We start from the raw sequence: 17,349 nt of genomic DNA on the forward strand, positions 1-17,349 counted from the left end.
CCACAAGGAGAGGCAGTCCCACAAACCGTAGGATTAGGGTTAAGAAAACAGCATCTACATCTGGAATACGCAGAACAAAACGGGAGTTTGAGAGGACCTGACGAAAATGTAGTAGTGTAAAAGTTTGCAATATGAATTAGAAACAACAATTTTATTTTGTCATTTTAAAAAAGTGTTGGCACTGAGCTATACAGAGAGGAGTTCTGGAATGCTATTGAGATGAGAAGTCATGTGTTTTAGAACAGTGTTGGAAGGTATCAGAAGAGCATGTTAGAAGTTCTGAAAGATGGATAAGGTTTAGACATGGCAGTGGGGAAAGATCCACCAGAGAAGGGCTTGATGCCTAGCCCAGGCTGGCCTTGAACTCACAGAGACACTCTCAATTTGCCTTCTGGAATTACAGCCCTGCACCAGCACCCTGAGCTATACTGAACTTCTCGATGTCTCTTGATTCTTTTTTCTATCTCCAGAGCCCAGCAGACAACCCGGAACACAGGAGAGGAGCTGGACACCCTGGTGTCCTGAGCATATTTCTAGAGGAAAGAACTCGCTGAGGGCATCTTGAGGAAGAATTGAATTAATCAGAAGGCTTGGTACGCTAACGAATTAGGTTGGTAGGATAGCGTTCAATGTTAATGGTTCAGGGGATGTTAGCTGTCTAAAAACTATTTCAATAATTTCCACTGTCACCACGGAGTTTGTGTCTGCCTTCTCTCACACGCAGGCAGGACGAATGGTGGGAAACTCATCTTCTGTGACTCGGTAGCTCTTGGACTTGACCTTCAAAACTACCAGAAGAAAAACGAAAAAGCTCCGTCCATCTTCCCAGGACATTTTCCCCTCCCACCATCACTTTAAGTTAGACATCCTCTTAAAATGAAAGAGGGGAAAGTTCAGAAGCATCCCATAGAATATTCATCACATGACTGGCACCCTGAGAAGAGACAGGCTGCTCCTACCTGTCCCTAGCAGAAAGCATCTTGATTTTGATTGGACGGTTGCCAGAGTCATTAGCATAGTGTACCCTGACCTGGCTTAGGGAACAGCGTCCACTCCGAGATGACCAGAGCCTGCAGGACCTGAACCAGAACTGACACTTGGATGACACCCGGGCAGAAGCCTGAAGGGAGGACTCAGGACAGACGGTAGAAAGTGTAAGTGACTCACGGCCGCAGGCCTCTAAGACACGGGTTTATTTGTCCCAGCTCGCGGTCTGTAAAAAAACGATGAAATGGTCAAGACACTTAAAAAAAGGGAGTGGGGGAGATCTTGCAAGTTTTTTTTTATTTTAATCCTGGGGAAAGATTGAGTTTACTTATTGAAGGGATAAAGCTGTTTTTTTCAGTATTTTGTTCTTAACTTTTTAGGGAAATACTAATTTAACGCTTACTCCATAAAAGTGTGTGTTTTTAAAGTCTCAAAAATGACTATAATCTTTTAGAGTAAAAATTTTATTCCCCTTCTCTTAATTTAAAAGCAAGTATCTAGCCTCAGCTAAGAACAGGTTTTGACAGTATAGGGTTTTTTTTTTTTTCATCTGTTCTGTTTTATGTAAAGTGTTCTGTGGATCATATCCATTCTAATTTGCTAAAACCAAGTTTCGGCTAAGGGAGTTATGGTTGTGACTTAATATTTACACCTTCTGTATTTGTCAATTAAGCTATCGCAATTAGGGTGTCAACCATTTCTTTTCCAGCAGCTCAATAACTACTTCCTAAACATAGAAATTTACTTAGAAGTTACAGGCAATGAGCCGTGGCTGGGACTCAGGGGTGCAGTGTAAGGCCCCAGTGTTAATCCTCAGCACCACAGACTCAGGAACAAAATAAGAAAGACAGAAACCCTCTCAAGTCTGTATGCAGCCTTGAGCGCCTGCGTTTGCTCAGGGGAAGGGACTTCATGTTTCTCAGGGCTGTTACCACGGGGCTGTGGCTGATCTTGAAAAGGTGAGGAACAGTACCTGGGAGTTTATCTATGAACATATTCCTTAATCTAAATTGCTCTGGGAATATATCCTAGGTTCACTGTGTATCTTTATGTAAATTTAGATAATTTATGTAGAAATAGGTCTAAGTCATTGACTCCAGACAATAACGGTTCTAAAGACTCTCATAACGATGTCTAGCAATGAGGAAGAAAAAAAAAACCCAAACCTGAAGACAAAAGCTGTGGCCGGTGTCTTGGAACCCTAGACAACTCCGCTGCAGCCAGCCTAGTGGCTTCGGCAGTTTGTTTCTCGTTAGCAGTCGGTACTTGCAAAAATGTCAGCGGACTTGCTATTTCTAGCGGACAGGTGATAAGCAGATTTTTTCTATTGTTTTACTTGCTTTTTACTTTTATTTTAACATCTATGAGTGTGTGTGCACCAGTCCAGAGGGTACAGGACAACTTGTGGGAGTTGGTTCTCTCCTGCCATGTGGGGTCCAGGAACTGAACGCAGATCTCCAGGCTTGGTGGTGAGCACCTTTACCTGCTCAGCCACCACCGCCCTCCTTTGACACAGTCTCACACGGTAACTCAGGCTGGCCCTGAACTCGTGGCAATCTTCCTGCCGCAGGCTCTGGGGTACGAACCACCACACATCTGGCTTCACAGTTTGTAATCTCTTCAATCATCAACGTTCCTATCATCTATTTTCTTAGCTCTGGAAAACAAGCCCCGGGGCTGCTTGCGTGGACAGACACAGTTTTGGGAGCGAGAGCTCTCTAGCACGTCTCTGAGGAGTTGAGCAGAGGGAAGCCTGTGGTGACCCGACCTTATCATGGAACTGGATGACTTTGATCCTGAAGACAAAGAGATACTGAGCTGGGATATAAATGACATGAAACTGCCACAGGTAAGTGCCTGCAGGACTGCCCCTAGCATGTGGCTCTGTTGGCTGACAATTAACCTGCCAGGTTCTAGAAGGGAACCTGTGAGGTCCTACTTCAGAGCTTCAACCCCTCTTCAAGGGGAGATGTAAGGCCTAGAATCTGGGTACCTACTTCTTTTCTAGACACCCCAAGAGTAAACCAAGATAAAGAAAGCACATTCTCTCCCTGTTGAAGCTGGCTCGCTCTCAGTTCACAGCATTTGTCAGGGGTCCGACTTCTAGCAACACATAAGACCCCCCTAGCATCTCTTTGCTGTAGTGCTTTTAGCAGTTAACCCTGGAGCTGGAATAGCTGAGCAGTGGTGCCCTTGGGCAACACAGGCGGTCTTGAGGGAGTGGCTCATGGGTGGCTTCTACTCTACCCAGGACTGAGAGAGCGAAAGAGAGAGAGAGAGAGAAAGAGAGAGAGAGAGAGAAAGAGAGAGAGAGAGAGAGAGAGAGAGAGACTGGATTTTACTCAGCTGCCTAAGTGAGCATTAAATACCCGAAAGGAACTCAAATTTGCCTTGAACTCACAATCCTTTTGTTTCTGCCTCCCAAGAGCTGGGATCACAGGCCCAGCTAGCAATTGATCTTTGAATTCTAATTTGGTGGAAAGCATTAATTAAGACCAAGTTTCAATGTATATCATTCCTGACTATCTTGTCCTCTCTTCCTGGTGTTTAAAGATACTTTGACCGAACGTTATGACTACAAACTCTAAGCCCAGAGTCCACTACTACCAAATGTCTGTCTGATCCTGGGGAACAAGCAGGGAGGAGGACTGGGGATTCCAGTCTCAGCTCACGACTTTTCTGGGTTTTCACTCTAATAGACACTTCTTTTTGCATCTTTGTTTTCTCTTAATTTCCCTCTTGAGATCTCCTTTGGTGGATGCGGAGAGAGCTGGAAGGCAGAAAATAAGCCCATTCATTCAAGGGGGCAAATAAGCCATCACGCAGCCAGGCCAACATCCATCCATCTTCCAGACTTGCATTGGGAGTTGTTCCTGATTTGTACTGCAATTGCAATAGCTATTTTAGGGAACTTTAGAGTCAATTGTAATTGCTGTTGGCTCAATGGCCCGTATTTCTCCCTATTTTTAATTTCATGTTTACACCCCAGGAATGTGAGCTGAAGATGATATCTACAGCTGAGGTCAGCAGATATGGAAGAACTTTAAACTGGCAGGCAGGGCAACCCTGTGTCCTCACAAGCGTTTTTCCCGGTGTGCTGGTGTATGCCTATAACCCCACCACACAGGAGGCAGAGACGGGAAAATTACCACAACTCTGAGGCTGATCTTAAAAAGAAAAAAAAAAAACATGCAATTTTCCTGGATAGAGGATTCATATCCTTCATCAGCTCTGTAAACAAAGAGAAAGCACAGCTTCCCCAGAGGGACTCTCAGGCCCAAAGCACTTGTTCCAGCATGAATTTCCATAGCATTCTTGACTCCTTAGGCCACTGCATAGGGAAGTCCATGGCAAACATGTATACTCTTGCTCTGGAAACAGACCCTCTGCAGTTACTGAACAGGTGAAAGGTTGCTTAGGAAAAAGTTATTCGGCTTGGAAAACTCAGGGCAGTAATTAAGTACAAACATCCTTCAGTCTGAGTAGACACGACCCCATCCAGAACTGGGTTGATGCAAACTCCGAAATCATATCTACAACCAGCTAAGGTGAAAAATGAAAGATCTCAGAAAGTTTTCAGCAATGGGGCTTGTGTGGTTCAGAGCAATCTGAAGGCAGAGAGTCTGAGGATCTGGAGACAACCGCCCTGGACTTGAGTTCCAGCTGTACCTCTCTCTACTTGGAGGGCCTCTGGAACTATCTGCCTCTCTTCAAATCCCTTTTCCTCCTGAAAATACTGCAGCATGCAGTGGTCTCTTCTGTACCTATTGATTCTGATAGCCAGGGATTCTAGAACTGTCGGTCTGGGCCCAGAGGGTGGTTTCACTTATTTGTTTGTTCATGTTTGTTTATATTTCTTCCTTCCTTCTTTCCTTCCTTCCTTCCTTCATTCCTTCCTTCCTTCCTTCTTACTTACTTTCGGTGTGTATGAGTGTTTTGCCTGTGCGTATATCTGTGCACTATGTACATGCCTGGTGCCCTCAGAGGCTAAAAGAAGCCAGTGGATTCTCTGGAACTAGAGATACAGTCACTAGTGAGTCAAGTAGGTACTGGGAATTGAACACAGTTCCTCTGGAAGAGCAACAAGAATTTTTAACCATTGAACCATCTCTCCAGTTCTATTTATTTAGGTTATTGAGACAGGGTCTCATTCTGGAATGGGCTAGAATTCCCTTTGTAGCTTAGGTTGGTCTTGAACTCACGGAAATCCTCCTGCCTCAGTCTCCCAGCTAATTGTAGCTGTATAGCTTTGCCTAGCTAGTCTGGAGTTCATGTCATAGACCGGGCTAGTCTCGAACTGGAGACTTCTGCCTCCTGAGTGGTGGATTACTGCTGTGGGCCCACATGCCCAGCTTTCCATTTCTCCCAAGACATTCACCGTGGTGTCAGCCCAGGAGCACAGACTCTTGACTACACTATCATGGATGGAAGTCTTATTCCAGGACAGCGTACTACACCGGTTGTGCTTTCCCGTTCAATTCCCCTTAAATTACATTTGAACCTGCAAAATTAATCACTGTAGAGCTTGCGTGGTCCGAGCAGCAAGTGTCTGGTATTGGTCTTGTCTTACTTTCACTTGGAATGTGTATTACATGGTCCCAGGGAGTCTTACACTTGTTCCACAGACTGTGGCAGCTGAGAGACAAAATTGCAACTTTTTTTTTCTTTTTGACTAAAAATTGGGGAGACACTCAATGCCCTTTTTCGTTAAACAGCATTCATTTCACAGGGCACAGACCGCCCACTGTTCTCACAGCAGCCGGCTTTCCTAAGCTGGAGAAGCGTTGTTCTAGAAACACCACAGACACCTCAATCATTTTATTGCTGAGCATGGGGCAGTTGCCAGGTCAAACCCATGGCCAAAACAACACTGAGGCATTTACTCACATGCTTCCAATCTGGTTGTTTTGTTGGTGGTGGTTTTGTTGTTCCTGTTGTTATTTTGATGGTCTGTTTTGAGGCTAGAGCTCACTATGTAACCCAGGCTGGACTTGAATTCACTATGTAGCTCAGGGTAGCTACAAATTCAAGATCCTCTTGCTTTTTACCCGCACTGAGATTTCAAGTTTCATGATGCCTAGCTAATTCTGTTTTGATCTGTAGTACTGAGGGTAAACCAGGACTCCATGCTACCACTAGGCTGCACCAGCAACACAGTTCCAAGGCTTGAGTTCATAGAGACAGCATTCCTTATAACAGTGGGGTCGCATATGAAGGGGCTGTAGCTCCAATTAGTTCATGGCTGGACCAAGATTTTAGTTGGCAAAATTCCTTCTACCTTCACAGAGGATGAGTCCCAAATTGTGACTGAACTCTCTGTAGAGCCAGGTGCCTGCTTGTAATCACAAGCAATCAGATGTGCGGGGGCGCTGAAGAGGCAACGGGCAAACCCGATTCTGCGTTCTTCATCAATTACTATTGTCCTGCATGGCTAGGTCGGGTTGTCTCTCACGCAGACACTTGTAACTTGGCCCTCTCTGTCTGCCTCCTACTTGATCCCAAGCTCTCCTGGGACAGTTCCAACTACATGGACACCCATGGTTACCGGAGGAGACCTTGTTGTTGGGCCTGGGGTTCTACCACCCCGAGCTTCCGATATGAAGGCAGTGGGGCACTCCTGCATCTGTGATGATGGGCTCTCGCCCACTACACATCTTTTGCTTGGGTGGTAGGAGTAGGGAAGGGAAGGGAGAAGAGAGGAGTTGGACATGAAAGAGAGTGTGAAAGTTGGAACTTGACCTAGCAATATGGAACTTCTCTCCTCAGGTGGGAAATAGCAGGATTGCTAGCAATTCCTGATGCAGACTTTTGTTGGAGCATGACGATGTTTAGAATTCCATCCATCTATAGTTGACCTAGAAGAGACAGATTCACTTCAAAAAGTTATCTGTAGGGTCAAAGTGAGAGCCAATTTTGTTGTCTTTTGCTACTGTTGCTGTTGTTACAGGGTTTTACTACATAACCTTGGCTGGCCTGGATCTTGCTATGTAGACCAGAACGGACTTGAACTCATAGAGCTCTGTCTACCTCTACTTTTTGGATGCTAGGATTAAAGGTGTGTGCCACACACCTGACATTTTGTTGTGTTTTTAGTAACGTATAATTTTTTCTTTAACTGATTCTCTTAAGGTGTTTGAAAAGCTGGGTATGAGTATTGTGTTGTATTTCCATGACCCTAGGAAAAGGCCAGCCTTTGCTACATAGTGAGTCTAAAACTAACTTGGGCTAGATGAGCCCTTGTTTGCATGTGTGTGTGTGTGTGTGTGTGTGTGTGTGTCTGTGTATTTGATGTCCTTGTTCTATTTGCCGATACTAATATAAAGGATTAATGCATAGTAAGCTATTTATGCTGGAAGACAATTGCTTTATACAAGAGTAGACTATACTGTCAGCTGGTGGTGGCGTGTGCCCTTAATCCCAGCACTCGGGAGGCAGACACAAGTGGATTTCTGTGAGTTCGAGGCCAGCCTGGTCTACAGAGCGAGGTCTAGGACAACCAAAAAAGCTACACAGAGAAACCCTGTCTTGAGAAAACAAACCAAAACAAAAGAGTTGACTATACTAAGAATGAAAACTAATATAATGTAATAACCTATGTAAACTTTTGGCTTTGTTTTTCTTTTCTTTCTTTCTTTCTTCTTACTTTTTGAGAAGGTCTCTCACTGTAGCCCAGGATGGCCTTGGCCTGGAAACAATCCTCAGGACTCAGCCTTCCAGCTGCTAGAATTACAGATGAAAACCACCTCACCTTACATAATGTGAATATTTTGATATCTTACTTAAGAATTTGGTTTTATTAGTTTTATATAATAGTAATAAATAATTTTTATGATAGCCTATGAAGACTCCAAATGATGAAATTAAATTAAAACGAAGGTCAAATAAAGAGTGTCCTTGTGTTCTCATACAGCTAAGAGGTACTGAGTAAATTATAGGACTAGATTTCCTTGTAAAGAAGTATGCAGAGAAGTCATAGGAATATCAGTTAAATTCCTAATGACGCTGGTCAAGAGATGATAAAATATAGATCTGTTAGATGTGACAGGTTGAAAAACTTAAAGATGTTCCCTTTCAATTATAAACTTCTTAACCAAGAGCAAAAACAAAGAGTTACTCATGAAAAGTTAGAAATTAAAGTAAACAAGGTGTCTAAAAAGAAGAAAGCGTTTTATGAAAAGTTAGAAATTAAATTAACAAAGGTTCTAAAAAGAAGGGAGCATTTTTCTGGGAATTGCTAGCAAGGTTAAGAATCCGTGTTCTCGGTTTTAAAACTTTATGTTCCTGGTGGCGAATTCTGTGGTCCTTTAAAAGCGCCCTCCTCATGCTCTTCTGATTCTCGGACGTTTGGAGCATCTGGAGCCGCCATCATTCCAATTTTAATATAAAAAGTTGCCAAACATTCCACTGAAGGTGCAGGCAAACAACAGAATAAATAAACAATAGCCAGGAGAAGAGCTCCGTGGGCTCATGCTTCCCTCTAGTAGACGCCTCCCTTCATACTCTACTGCCTCACTAAGGGAACTAGAAAACAGGGTGTCAGGGGTGCCATTTGGGAATAGCTTCAAAGGCGTTGAGAGTCACCTCCTCCTCACACATATGAAGTCTTTGCTTTGGTCAGAACGTGAGAGGGGCTCTCGTGGATACATTTCACTTCTCCTGGCTCATGGCTCTGTGGTTCTGACCTTGGCAGGAGTGGGGTGGGGGCATTGGCATAGAAATCCCTGCTTTCCTCTAAGTATCTGACCCCTTGTCTCTCTTCGTCTTCATATCTGTGTGTCATAAAGAATAATACAAATCAAGTCCACCAATTCTTTATAGTTAAAATGATTAAAGGCAAATATGTACTTTAGTGTTTTAGTCGGCATTTTAATTATTTCAAAAGTAAAATACTTAGTGCTGGAGAGATGGCTCAGAGGTTAAGAGTGCTTAGTGCTCTTGCAGAGGACCTGGGTTCCAGTCCCAGCACCCAGACTGGGTGCTGGCACTCAGGTGCACACACCACTCTCCACACAAACACACAATCAAAAGCTAAAATAAATCTTTAAAAGTGAACTAATATATTCTGCTATGCTTTTCTGAGATGGAAATCTGGAAAGCATTGGTTACACTTTCAGTCAGAAGTAAAAAGGAAGAAAAGATGGCAGGTGTTGAGGTTATAGGGGGCTTCTCACGCGGACCCTGAACCACATCAAGGCCATAGTCCCCACAAAAGAGCAGATAGTCGGACTCAGCTTCCCTGGCTGTGCTTTCCAATAGAGCAGTACTGTAGCTACCACTGGGCCTCAGGGGCCCCTCCAGCAGCACGGGGCTTGATTTATCGAGCCCCTTCCTCTAGGACAGCAGTCTAACCCAGGGGAAATGCTCACACATCCTGGCACTGGTGTTTGTCTCTGTCTCTCTTCAGATGTTCCTTGGCTTTGCTTACGGTCTGTGTTGTATATTCTTGTTGGGAAAGCAAAGGGTTGGTAGCTTGATTTCTTTTTCTGGTTTTCCCAAGAGTCTTCTACCATGACCTTTGAGAATCTTCGAAATGAAGACTGTTCTTCTTTCTGTGTGAGGTCTGTGAGAGCCATGATGATGGGCACAGAGTCAGCCTAGGATGATTCTCTTTCTAAGAGTTGGCAGGATCTCTCACATGCAATGTCAGCCACAATTGTGGGGCGTGGCAAAACGAGCCACACCCAGCAACTCAGCTTGCTAGAGGCTGTGACAAGTATTTAACACGCATGATATTTAATCCTCAGAACTCCTGCTGTAGGAGAATCTCATCATCCCTATTTTACACGTGCAGGAACAGAACAGCAAACCAAGCAACTTACGCTCTAAGGACCTCTTTTTAGGGTGATTATATTGTGCTTCAAAATTTAGCATGAGATCTGCCACCACAGCTGCTTTGCAGTACCTGGGTGGCCGCCACCCCCCACTGCTGCCCGAGCTGCTCCTCTGGCCGAATCGGAACTCGAGACCTTTTGAGTCACAGCTCTGACCTTGCACAACAGAGTCCAGTTAGATGTTCCCATGCAGGGAATAGGGCCGTACCGGGTAAGCTCACAGGCTCAGTCGGACTCCTCTGTGAGTCTGAGGGTAGAGGGCAACAAGGAAACTGCCCACAGAGGGAAATGTGGGCTTCCAGACCTCTCCAAACCAGAGCTCTGCTTTGCCTATCTGGCGACTGTGGTTCCCAGCATGGCAACCAGTGTGGTCTGAGTCATTATCTCACTGTGCTTCCCGTAGTCATTAGGAAAGAGCGTGGCGAGATACTGCACCCCCAAAATTCTCTCTGAGAAATGGCCATTCCTGTTGTCACCAAGGGCTGGAGAAACAGCCGAATTCAGAAGGGCTCAGCTCTAGCTCATCTCGCTGCAAGAGAGCAAATGCTTGACAGACACAGCAGACGCTTTGCTACCATTGCTGACAGTGGTTCTCAACCTTCAGGTCACGACCCCTCTAGGGATCGAATGACCCTTTCACAGGGGTCACTTAAGACCCTCAGAAAGCACAGATATGCTACGATTCATGACAGTAGCAAAAGTATAGTTATGAAGTAGCAATGATTTTAACAATAATAATGTTATGGTTGAGGCTCACCGCAACATGAGGAACTGAATTAGAGGGTCCCCGCACTGGGAAGGTTGAGAATCACTGTTAGTGTCCCCAGATTCCACCACCAGGATTAAAATCAGGTGAGGCTCTTCCAATGGTCTCTTGTTCTGGCCCAGATATCTTTTACACCTGTTAACTCTATGGTGGCGGACAGGTGGGTTTTCTGGATGAAACTCCAACAGAATCTTTGTGCTTCCGTCAGAACGTGAAAAAGACTGACTGGTTCCAGGAGTGGCCGGACTCCTACGTGAAACACATCTACAGCTCCGAGGACAGGAACGCCCAGCGCCACTTGAGCAGCTGGGCCATGCGGAACACCAACAACCACAATTCCCGCATCCTCAAGAAGTCGTGCCTGGGCGTGGTGGTGTGCAGCCGGGACTGCTCCACCGAGGAGGGCCGCAAGATCTACCTGAGACCCGCCATCTGTGACAAAGCCAGGCAGAAGCAGCAGAGTGAGTGAGGCAGGCTTGGGGGCAGCAGCAAGGAGGCCGGGAGTCTGTGCAGATGTTCCAGCCAGGGTGGACATGTCCCAGGGGCCCAGTCAGCCTTCCCACTGAAGTTAAGTGACAGGCAAGGCATTCTGATGGAGCACTAAGAGGGAGTCACCCATCCCCCCCATCTCTGCCTGCAAGGCTTCCTGTGTGCAGAGCCCCCTCATGAAGGACCCCATTGCTTTGGAGAGAAATTAGCTCATGGAAAGTTCAGGAGAAAGTGGTTTACAGACTTGCTGCATGGCACCTGAGTCCCCTCAGTGAACACAGTCTTTGGGAGTAGCATGACTGAACTTATGAACTCAGCTTTGCCCGTTTAGATTTGTGCCCATATTACCCATGAAGATGCTTGCTCTCCCTTCTCTATATCATACTCACTGGATTGTGAAATAGATGCTCCCAGTCTTCCCATCCCAACCCACAATTTACACCTCAAGTTACTTCGTGTTCTTTCCCAGTGTGTTTTCCAAACTTCCTCTCAATCATTTACAACCGAGTGGAAATTTATTGACGGGGTTCTTTCTCTCCCATGTGGCTTTGCCCCCCATTAAATCTGAGTTACTAATCATGAAATAAAATACTTTTTCTCTAGAAAGAATACTTAATACTAGGAAATAAGTAGGGGAACCTTTTGCTCTTCGGAGTGCTTTGACCTGTAAGATAATCGCACCCGTCAGGCAGCTGTTGAGCGTATCCATGTGTGAGCCCAGCTGGCCGTTGGTAGAGAGGATGCTGGTCACAAGTCAGATCCAGCGGAGGGAAGCAGCAGGGACGGTGCAGGGAGGTTCCTCTCCACTATCCTAGAACCAACGCTGAAAGCCAGCAGGGCAGCCCAGACTCAGAAGTCAGCCCGGGTGGTCCAGTCAGCTGCCTTCTTTGCTTCTTCTAGGGAAGTGCTGTCCCAACTGCAATGGTCCTCTGAAGCTCATTCCCTGCCGCGGCCATGGAGGCTTTCCGGTCACCAACTTCTGGAGGCACGACGGACGCTTCATATTTTTCCAGGTTGGGTTTGAGTTATTTACTCGGCTTCTCTTTCTGGTGCCAGGTGTCTACCGTGTTTTCTGTGGAGGAATCTTATCAGAGGTTGTGGGTGTCGGGGTCTATGAGACTGTGCCCACCTTCTGGGAGAGCAAATGCCCACACGCCCTACTTCACCAAAGCTGGAGCCCTGGAAACCCAGGAAGGCTGAGTGCCTCCACCCCTGAGGAGAGAGGAGGCCTAGCGTTTCGCTTGTGGCCTTCCACAGCCCCAGCTGACTCAGCACTAGCTCTTCACACAGAAATAACTTGATTCCTCTCAGAAACCCCGGCTTTCTGCAGGGTTTGTCAGGAACGCTAGTGGGGCCCGGATGTAGACAGGTGAGGAGTGGGCTCTGGTGTCAGACTGCCCGTCTGGTGTCAGACAAAACAGCTCTCCCAAACTGTGACTCGGCTGTTCCCACGGCAGCTGAACTTCAGCTACCAGCTGAATGCCAGCTCAGGCGAGGGCTGAACGTTTCACTCCCAGCTTGGCTGTGGACATCCAGCGCCACTAACCAAGAGAGGTTATCTAGATGGCGCCCTTTCTCTAGGTCTCACTAGTTTCTTACTATGTGAACTAGAGAGATTATAGCGGTCTTATGTAAGCATTGCACCAAAGATTAAGCGGGAAAATTTGAGCATGACTAGCAGACACTACGAGGACACCCTAGGAGACAGACGTAAGGAAGAGACCTCACAGGACAGGAGGCAGGCATGAGCTCAGCAGGCTTGGGAAGAGTTCTGCCGGAGCAGGCAGCCTTGCTGACCCCAAGTCCCCGGAGAGGACAGGACAGAGAACAAAAGCTATGCCCCACGAAGTGTAATCCTGTTACTAAGTTTTGCTTCATTTCTATGACTTTGCCTCTCTCTTCAGTCAAAAGGAGAACATGACCATCCCAAGCCAGAGACCAAACTAGAAGCAGAGGCGAGAAGAGCAATGAAGAAGGTGCACATGGCATCCGCCTCTGGCTCCTTGCGAATGAAGGGGAGCCCGGAAACTAAGGTCAGCTGCCCTAAATGTGCTCATCCATGCATGGAGGCCTCACCCCGGCAATGGGCATGGTAGATGGTCCCAGTCCTTTACTGACCAATGAAAGCCACAGGCATTCTTCTATCTGGTCTATCTATAAGCAAGCATGCACTGGATAAACTAATCTGAAATTTTACTCTTAATGTTTTTTTCCACCACACTTGAAACAGGCTTGCAAATATTCAGTATGGTCATAGACTCATCATAAGTTTTAAAAAGGAGCTTGAATCAGTATCTAACTTATATTTGGCAACTCTATATTTTAGTTCCAATAAACTCAGAATCGATCAAAATAATCTTTACAAAATGTTATCAGCCTTATGCTTTTGGAGTTTCTGTTTTCAAGTTTCCATATCCCTAGAACAGATGGTTTTCTTAGCTTGTCAAAATAATCAGATGGTCTACGGCCGCAATTTCCTCTAAGTCAGTGGTTCTCAACCTTCCGAATGCTGTGACTCTTTAATACAGCGCCTCATGTTGTGGGGAGCACAAAAATTATTTTCGTTGCTACTTCATGTCTCTAATATTTGCTACTGTTATGAATCATAATGCAAATACCTGAGATGCAGGACATCTGATATGCGACCCCCAAGGGGTCACAGCCCACAGTTTGAGAACTGTTAATCTAAACAATCAGACCGCTGTTAAGTTGGGTGCTCTCTGGTGTGATCCCAGCTCTGGGGACAGAGATAAACCAGCAGTCAGGATCCAGAGTTGGAGTCCAGCCTGGGCTATAAAGTGAGACTCTTGGGTTTGCTTTTTAAAAAAAAGAAAGAAAGAAAAAAAGAAATTTCTGCAAATGACGGCCCCTCCAGATGTAGAGATGAGTGTAGCCTGTGTCAAGAAGTCCAACGCTGCAAGGGCTTCCCAGCAGAGCGGGCTTGTCTTTCTGATACCGTGCTAATTCCCGCTTGGAGAGCTTTGAGTGTACCTTATCTAGAAGGAATCATGATTTAGTCTGTGACACAGGACCTGTGCTCCCAAATCCACGTGACCGGCCCTCATCCTTCATCTCAGCCCCGGGGCATCTCTGACACTTTACTTGGACAGAATCTTTGTCTCCTCCCCTCAGACTATCCTCTTATGAGGGGAGAGTTTACATAATGAATCATGTCAGAGAGACCTAGCAGCTTCTTCTTCTCAGGGCTAATATAGATACTACATCCACATAAAGAAATTAAAGCTGACCAGTTTATGCTCTATTCTGTGTAGTTTCCATGATCTCAGAGAGAAGTCTCTAAAGGAGAAAACCAATTAAGCTCAACAATGCCGTGATCTCTCACACTAGGAACTGGCCCAGGCCAGGTGGGGGAGACGGAAAAGGAAGAGGTGGACGTGGGCCTGAGAGATGGCCCTGAGAGGTGTACCAGGACTAGCATAACTCTGGGAACCTGCAGGGCTGTTTTGTTTTGAGGTTCTCTGTGTGTATTGTTTGTTAGATAGCCTCCTATAAATGTTGCAAAAAGGCAGCTATCTGCTATCTGAAGCACATTAAGCAGCCAGTGTGTCCCCGGAGTGCACCGGGCTCTTCACAGGTTAGGAAGTTGTAAACTGGAGTAGGAGTCAGTCTCCCCTCGCCGGTTCCCAGCAGTTGTGGAGAGGCTGTGCCTATGGTCAGAATATGCCAGGAATGAAGGTGATCTTATCGAGGGATATTTGCAGAATAACTCACGGGTGCCTGGGGTAGCCATGTGGATTCGCTTAACTTATTAATGCCAGTGTTCATTTCCCTTTCCAGGCTCCTCCCGGTGAAATACCAAGTCAGGGAAGTTTACCTTTAACTTGGTCATTCCAGGAAGGCGTCCAACTGCCCAGCAGTTACAGTACATCTTTAATAGCTAACACTCCCCAGCAGAACTCCCTGAATGATTGCCTATCCTTCCCCAAGAGCTACAGTTTGGGGGGAACCACTGAGCTGGAAGATCCAGCTTCCACCTTGGACCCCACTCCGCTCTATGAGAAGTGCAAATTCCCCAGCAGTAGGATCTACGGCAGTGAAGATCAGTTTCAGTCTGCTGTCCCTGGGGTCTACACGGATTACGACGATCTGCAAGCCTGGAATAAAAATGCTACCTTAGGGAGAAATCCCAATGATAACGCGTGCTACCCCAACTATCCTTTGCCTGTGACCAACTGGCCCTGCGACTTCTTCCCCTCCCAGAACTCTCTGGAGCACCTTCCCCAACAGATTCCGCTGGAAGCAGCTGCAGTGCAAACTGCTTGTCATCCGCTGTGGTCCAACCCAGGCGGCGAACCTTATGAAGAGAAAGTACCTATGGATTTCAGCAGCTACGTGCCCTCCCTCACGTACCACTCCCCTCAGCAGGACCCCTTCCTGCTCACCTATGGCTCTCAGCCTCAGCAGCAATATTCACTGCCCAACAAGAGCAGCAAATGGGATTTTGATGAAGACATGGCATGCACGGGCTTGGATCACTTCAACAATGATATGTTTCTCAACCTCTGCCCTTTAAGATGACTCAGACCTCCCTCCCTTCCTTGTGAGGTAGTAAAGGGCTGGAAGAATATCCTTCGAGAATGGGTTTCGAAGCATAGCCTCAGAGGAGTGTCGGACTTGTGATAAGCAGTAGACAGGGCTCTTGTTTGCAGTCTTCCTCTCTTCGCCTCGTCAATGCTAGTGTGTTTACCCGTAGTCAGGAATAGAAACTCACGCGTGCCAGGAATAATTCCAGAACTCAGGAGGCAGAAGCAGTTGGATCTCTGGGAGTTCAAGGCCAGCCTAGTCTACCTACTGAGTTTCAGGACAGCCAAGGCTGTGTAGAAAGACCCTGTCTCAGAACCCACCTACCTAGCCTCCCCCCACCCCTCAAAAAAAAGAGAAAAAAAGAAAAAAGGGAAAAGAAACTCTTGCATTGTGGGGCAAAATGCTCTCTGATGCCCCTGACCAAGCTCTGGAAACTCAGCACCTCAGTGGGGCTGTCTGGAGGAGTCTTACTACGTCAGCTTAGCATTTCGTCTATGCCTTTTTGGAAGCCGAAACTGAAGGAACAGAAAGAAGACAAAGAACTGTGGAGGTGTGGAGTTGAACATTTTACCAAAGAAGTATTTAATACTTTGCTTAGCTTTATTTTTTTTAAAGAAGAAAAAAAAACATGTTTTCTAGATTTGTGACTTGACAAAACAAGAGGCGTGACCTCATCCTATTTATAAAGAACAAAAACCAAATGGACACAGGAGGAGAATGAAGTCCACATCTCCTTCCTTTTTCCTTCTCAGTGACTTCGGCTTCCACCAGATCTGAGTTTCTGCCCTGCTCTTTCCTATCCTTTATTGTATCTCAGTGTCGGGTTCATATGAGAAGTTCTTGATGAAAAGTCTTTGTCAAGGGCTGCGCTGGGACTCAGCAGACCAGAACTTGCTTAGCACGTCAAAGGCCCTGGGTTCAACCCCCAGCAACAAATTCCAATAACAAAGCTTTGTTGGGCAGCAGTGCACACCTGCTATCCCGGTATTTGCGAGACTGAGGCAGAAGGACCATGAGCGTGAGGTCAGCCCAGGCTACACAGTGAGAACCTATCTCAAACAAACTTAGAACATTCTTCGTGGAGGCTAAGAGGCATGGCTCCATGGTTTAGCATGTAGGGCTGAATGGGGCTTTAGCCTTGCTCCTCCAAACCCAAGTTGCTAAACTAAAGCATCTCTATTCCTTCCTCAGCTGACCAGTCCCAGGCTCTGCTGAAGTACTGTCCAGAAAAGTCATATGCAAGTGTTTTCAAAATAGTCTTTGCTGTTTGATTCATAGTTAATGTGTATGATACAAGAATCAAAAAGAAATGATGTCTCTTGTTCCCCTGGTCCTCTGCAATACTGAAAACTTTTTCTTGTCTACCCCACAGAATAATGCCCTTTTCTAGATATACATGTGAATATTATTATACATAATATATATAATATACTGTTTTCTATATTATTATGTGTATGTGTGAAGTCATATCCTCTAACTTCCGCATGTGCTTGCCGCCCTCACACCTATGTGCACAAACACAATAAATGCGATAAGAAACTGTTGAAGACGGGGCTGGAGAGATGGCTCAGTGGTTAAGAGCATTGCCTGCTCTTCCAAAGGTCCTGAGTTCAATTCCCGGCAACCACATGGTGGCTCACAACCATCTGTAATGAGGTCTGGTGCCCTCTTCTGGCCTGCAGACATACACACAGACAGAATATTGTATGCATAATAAATAGATAAATAAAT

At 46.0% G+C, this 17,349-nt stretch overlaps 1 protein-coding gene across 1 annotated transcript; it reads left to right on the top strand.

Moving 5' to 3' along the window:
* Window positions 1-1,054: 1,054 nt before the first annotated feature.
* Gcm1 (GCM transcription factor 1) lies at window positions 1,055-17,064 on the top strand. Its single transcript, XM_048423871.3, has 6 exons — window positions 1,055-1,154; window positions 2,643-2,836; window positions 10,793-11,045; window positions 11,974-12,086; window positions 12,978-13,106; window positions 14,872-17,064. Exons 2-6 carry the CDS (start codon window positions 2,762-2,764, stop codon window positions 15,610-15,612), a joined length of 1,311 nt encoding a protein of 436 aa, XP_048279828.1. The 5' UTR covers window positions 1,055-1,154; window positions 2,643-2,761; the 3' UTR covers window positions 15,613-17,064.
* Window positions 17,065-17,349: the final 285 nt, after the last annotated feature.

This window comes from Myodes glareolus, chromosome 4 (assembly GCF_982192425.1).
Source record: "Myodes glareolus chromosome 4, mMyoGla1.1, whole genome shotgun sequence".
NCBI lineage: Eukaryota > Metazoa > Chordata > Mammalia > Rodentia > Cricetidae > Myodes > Myodes glareolus.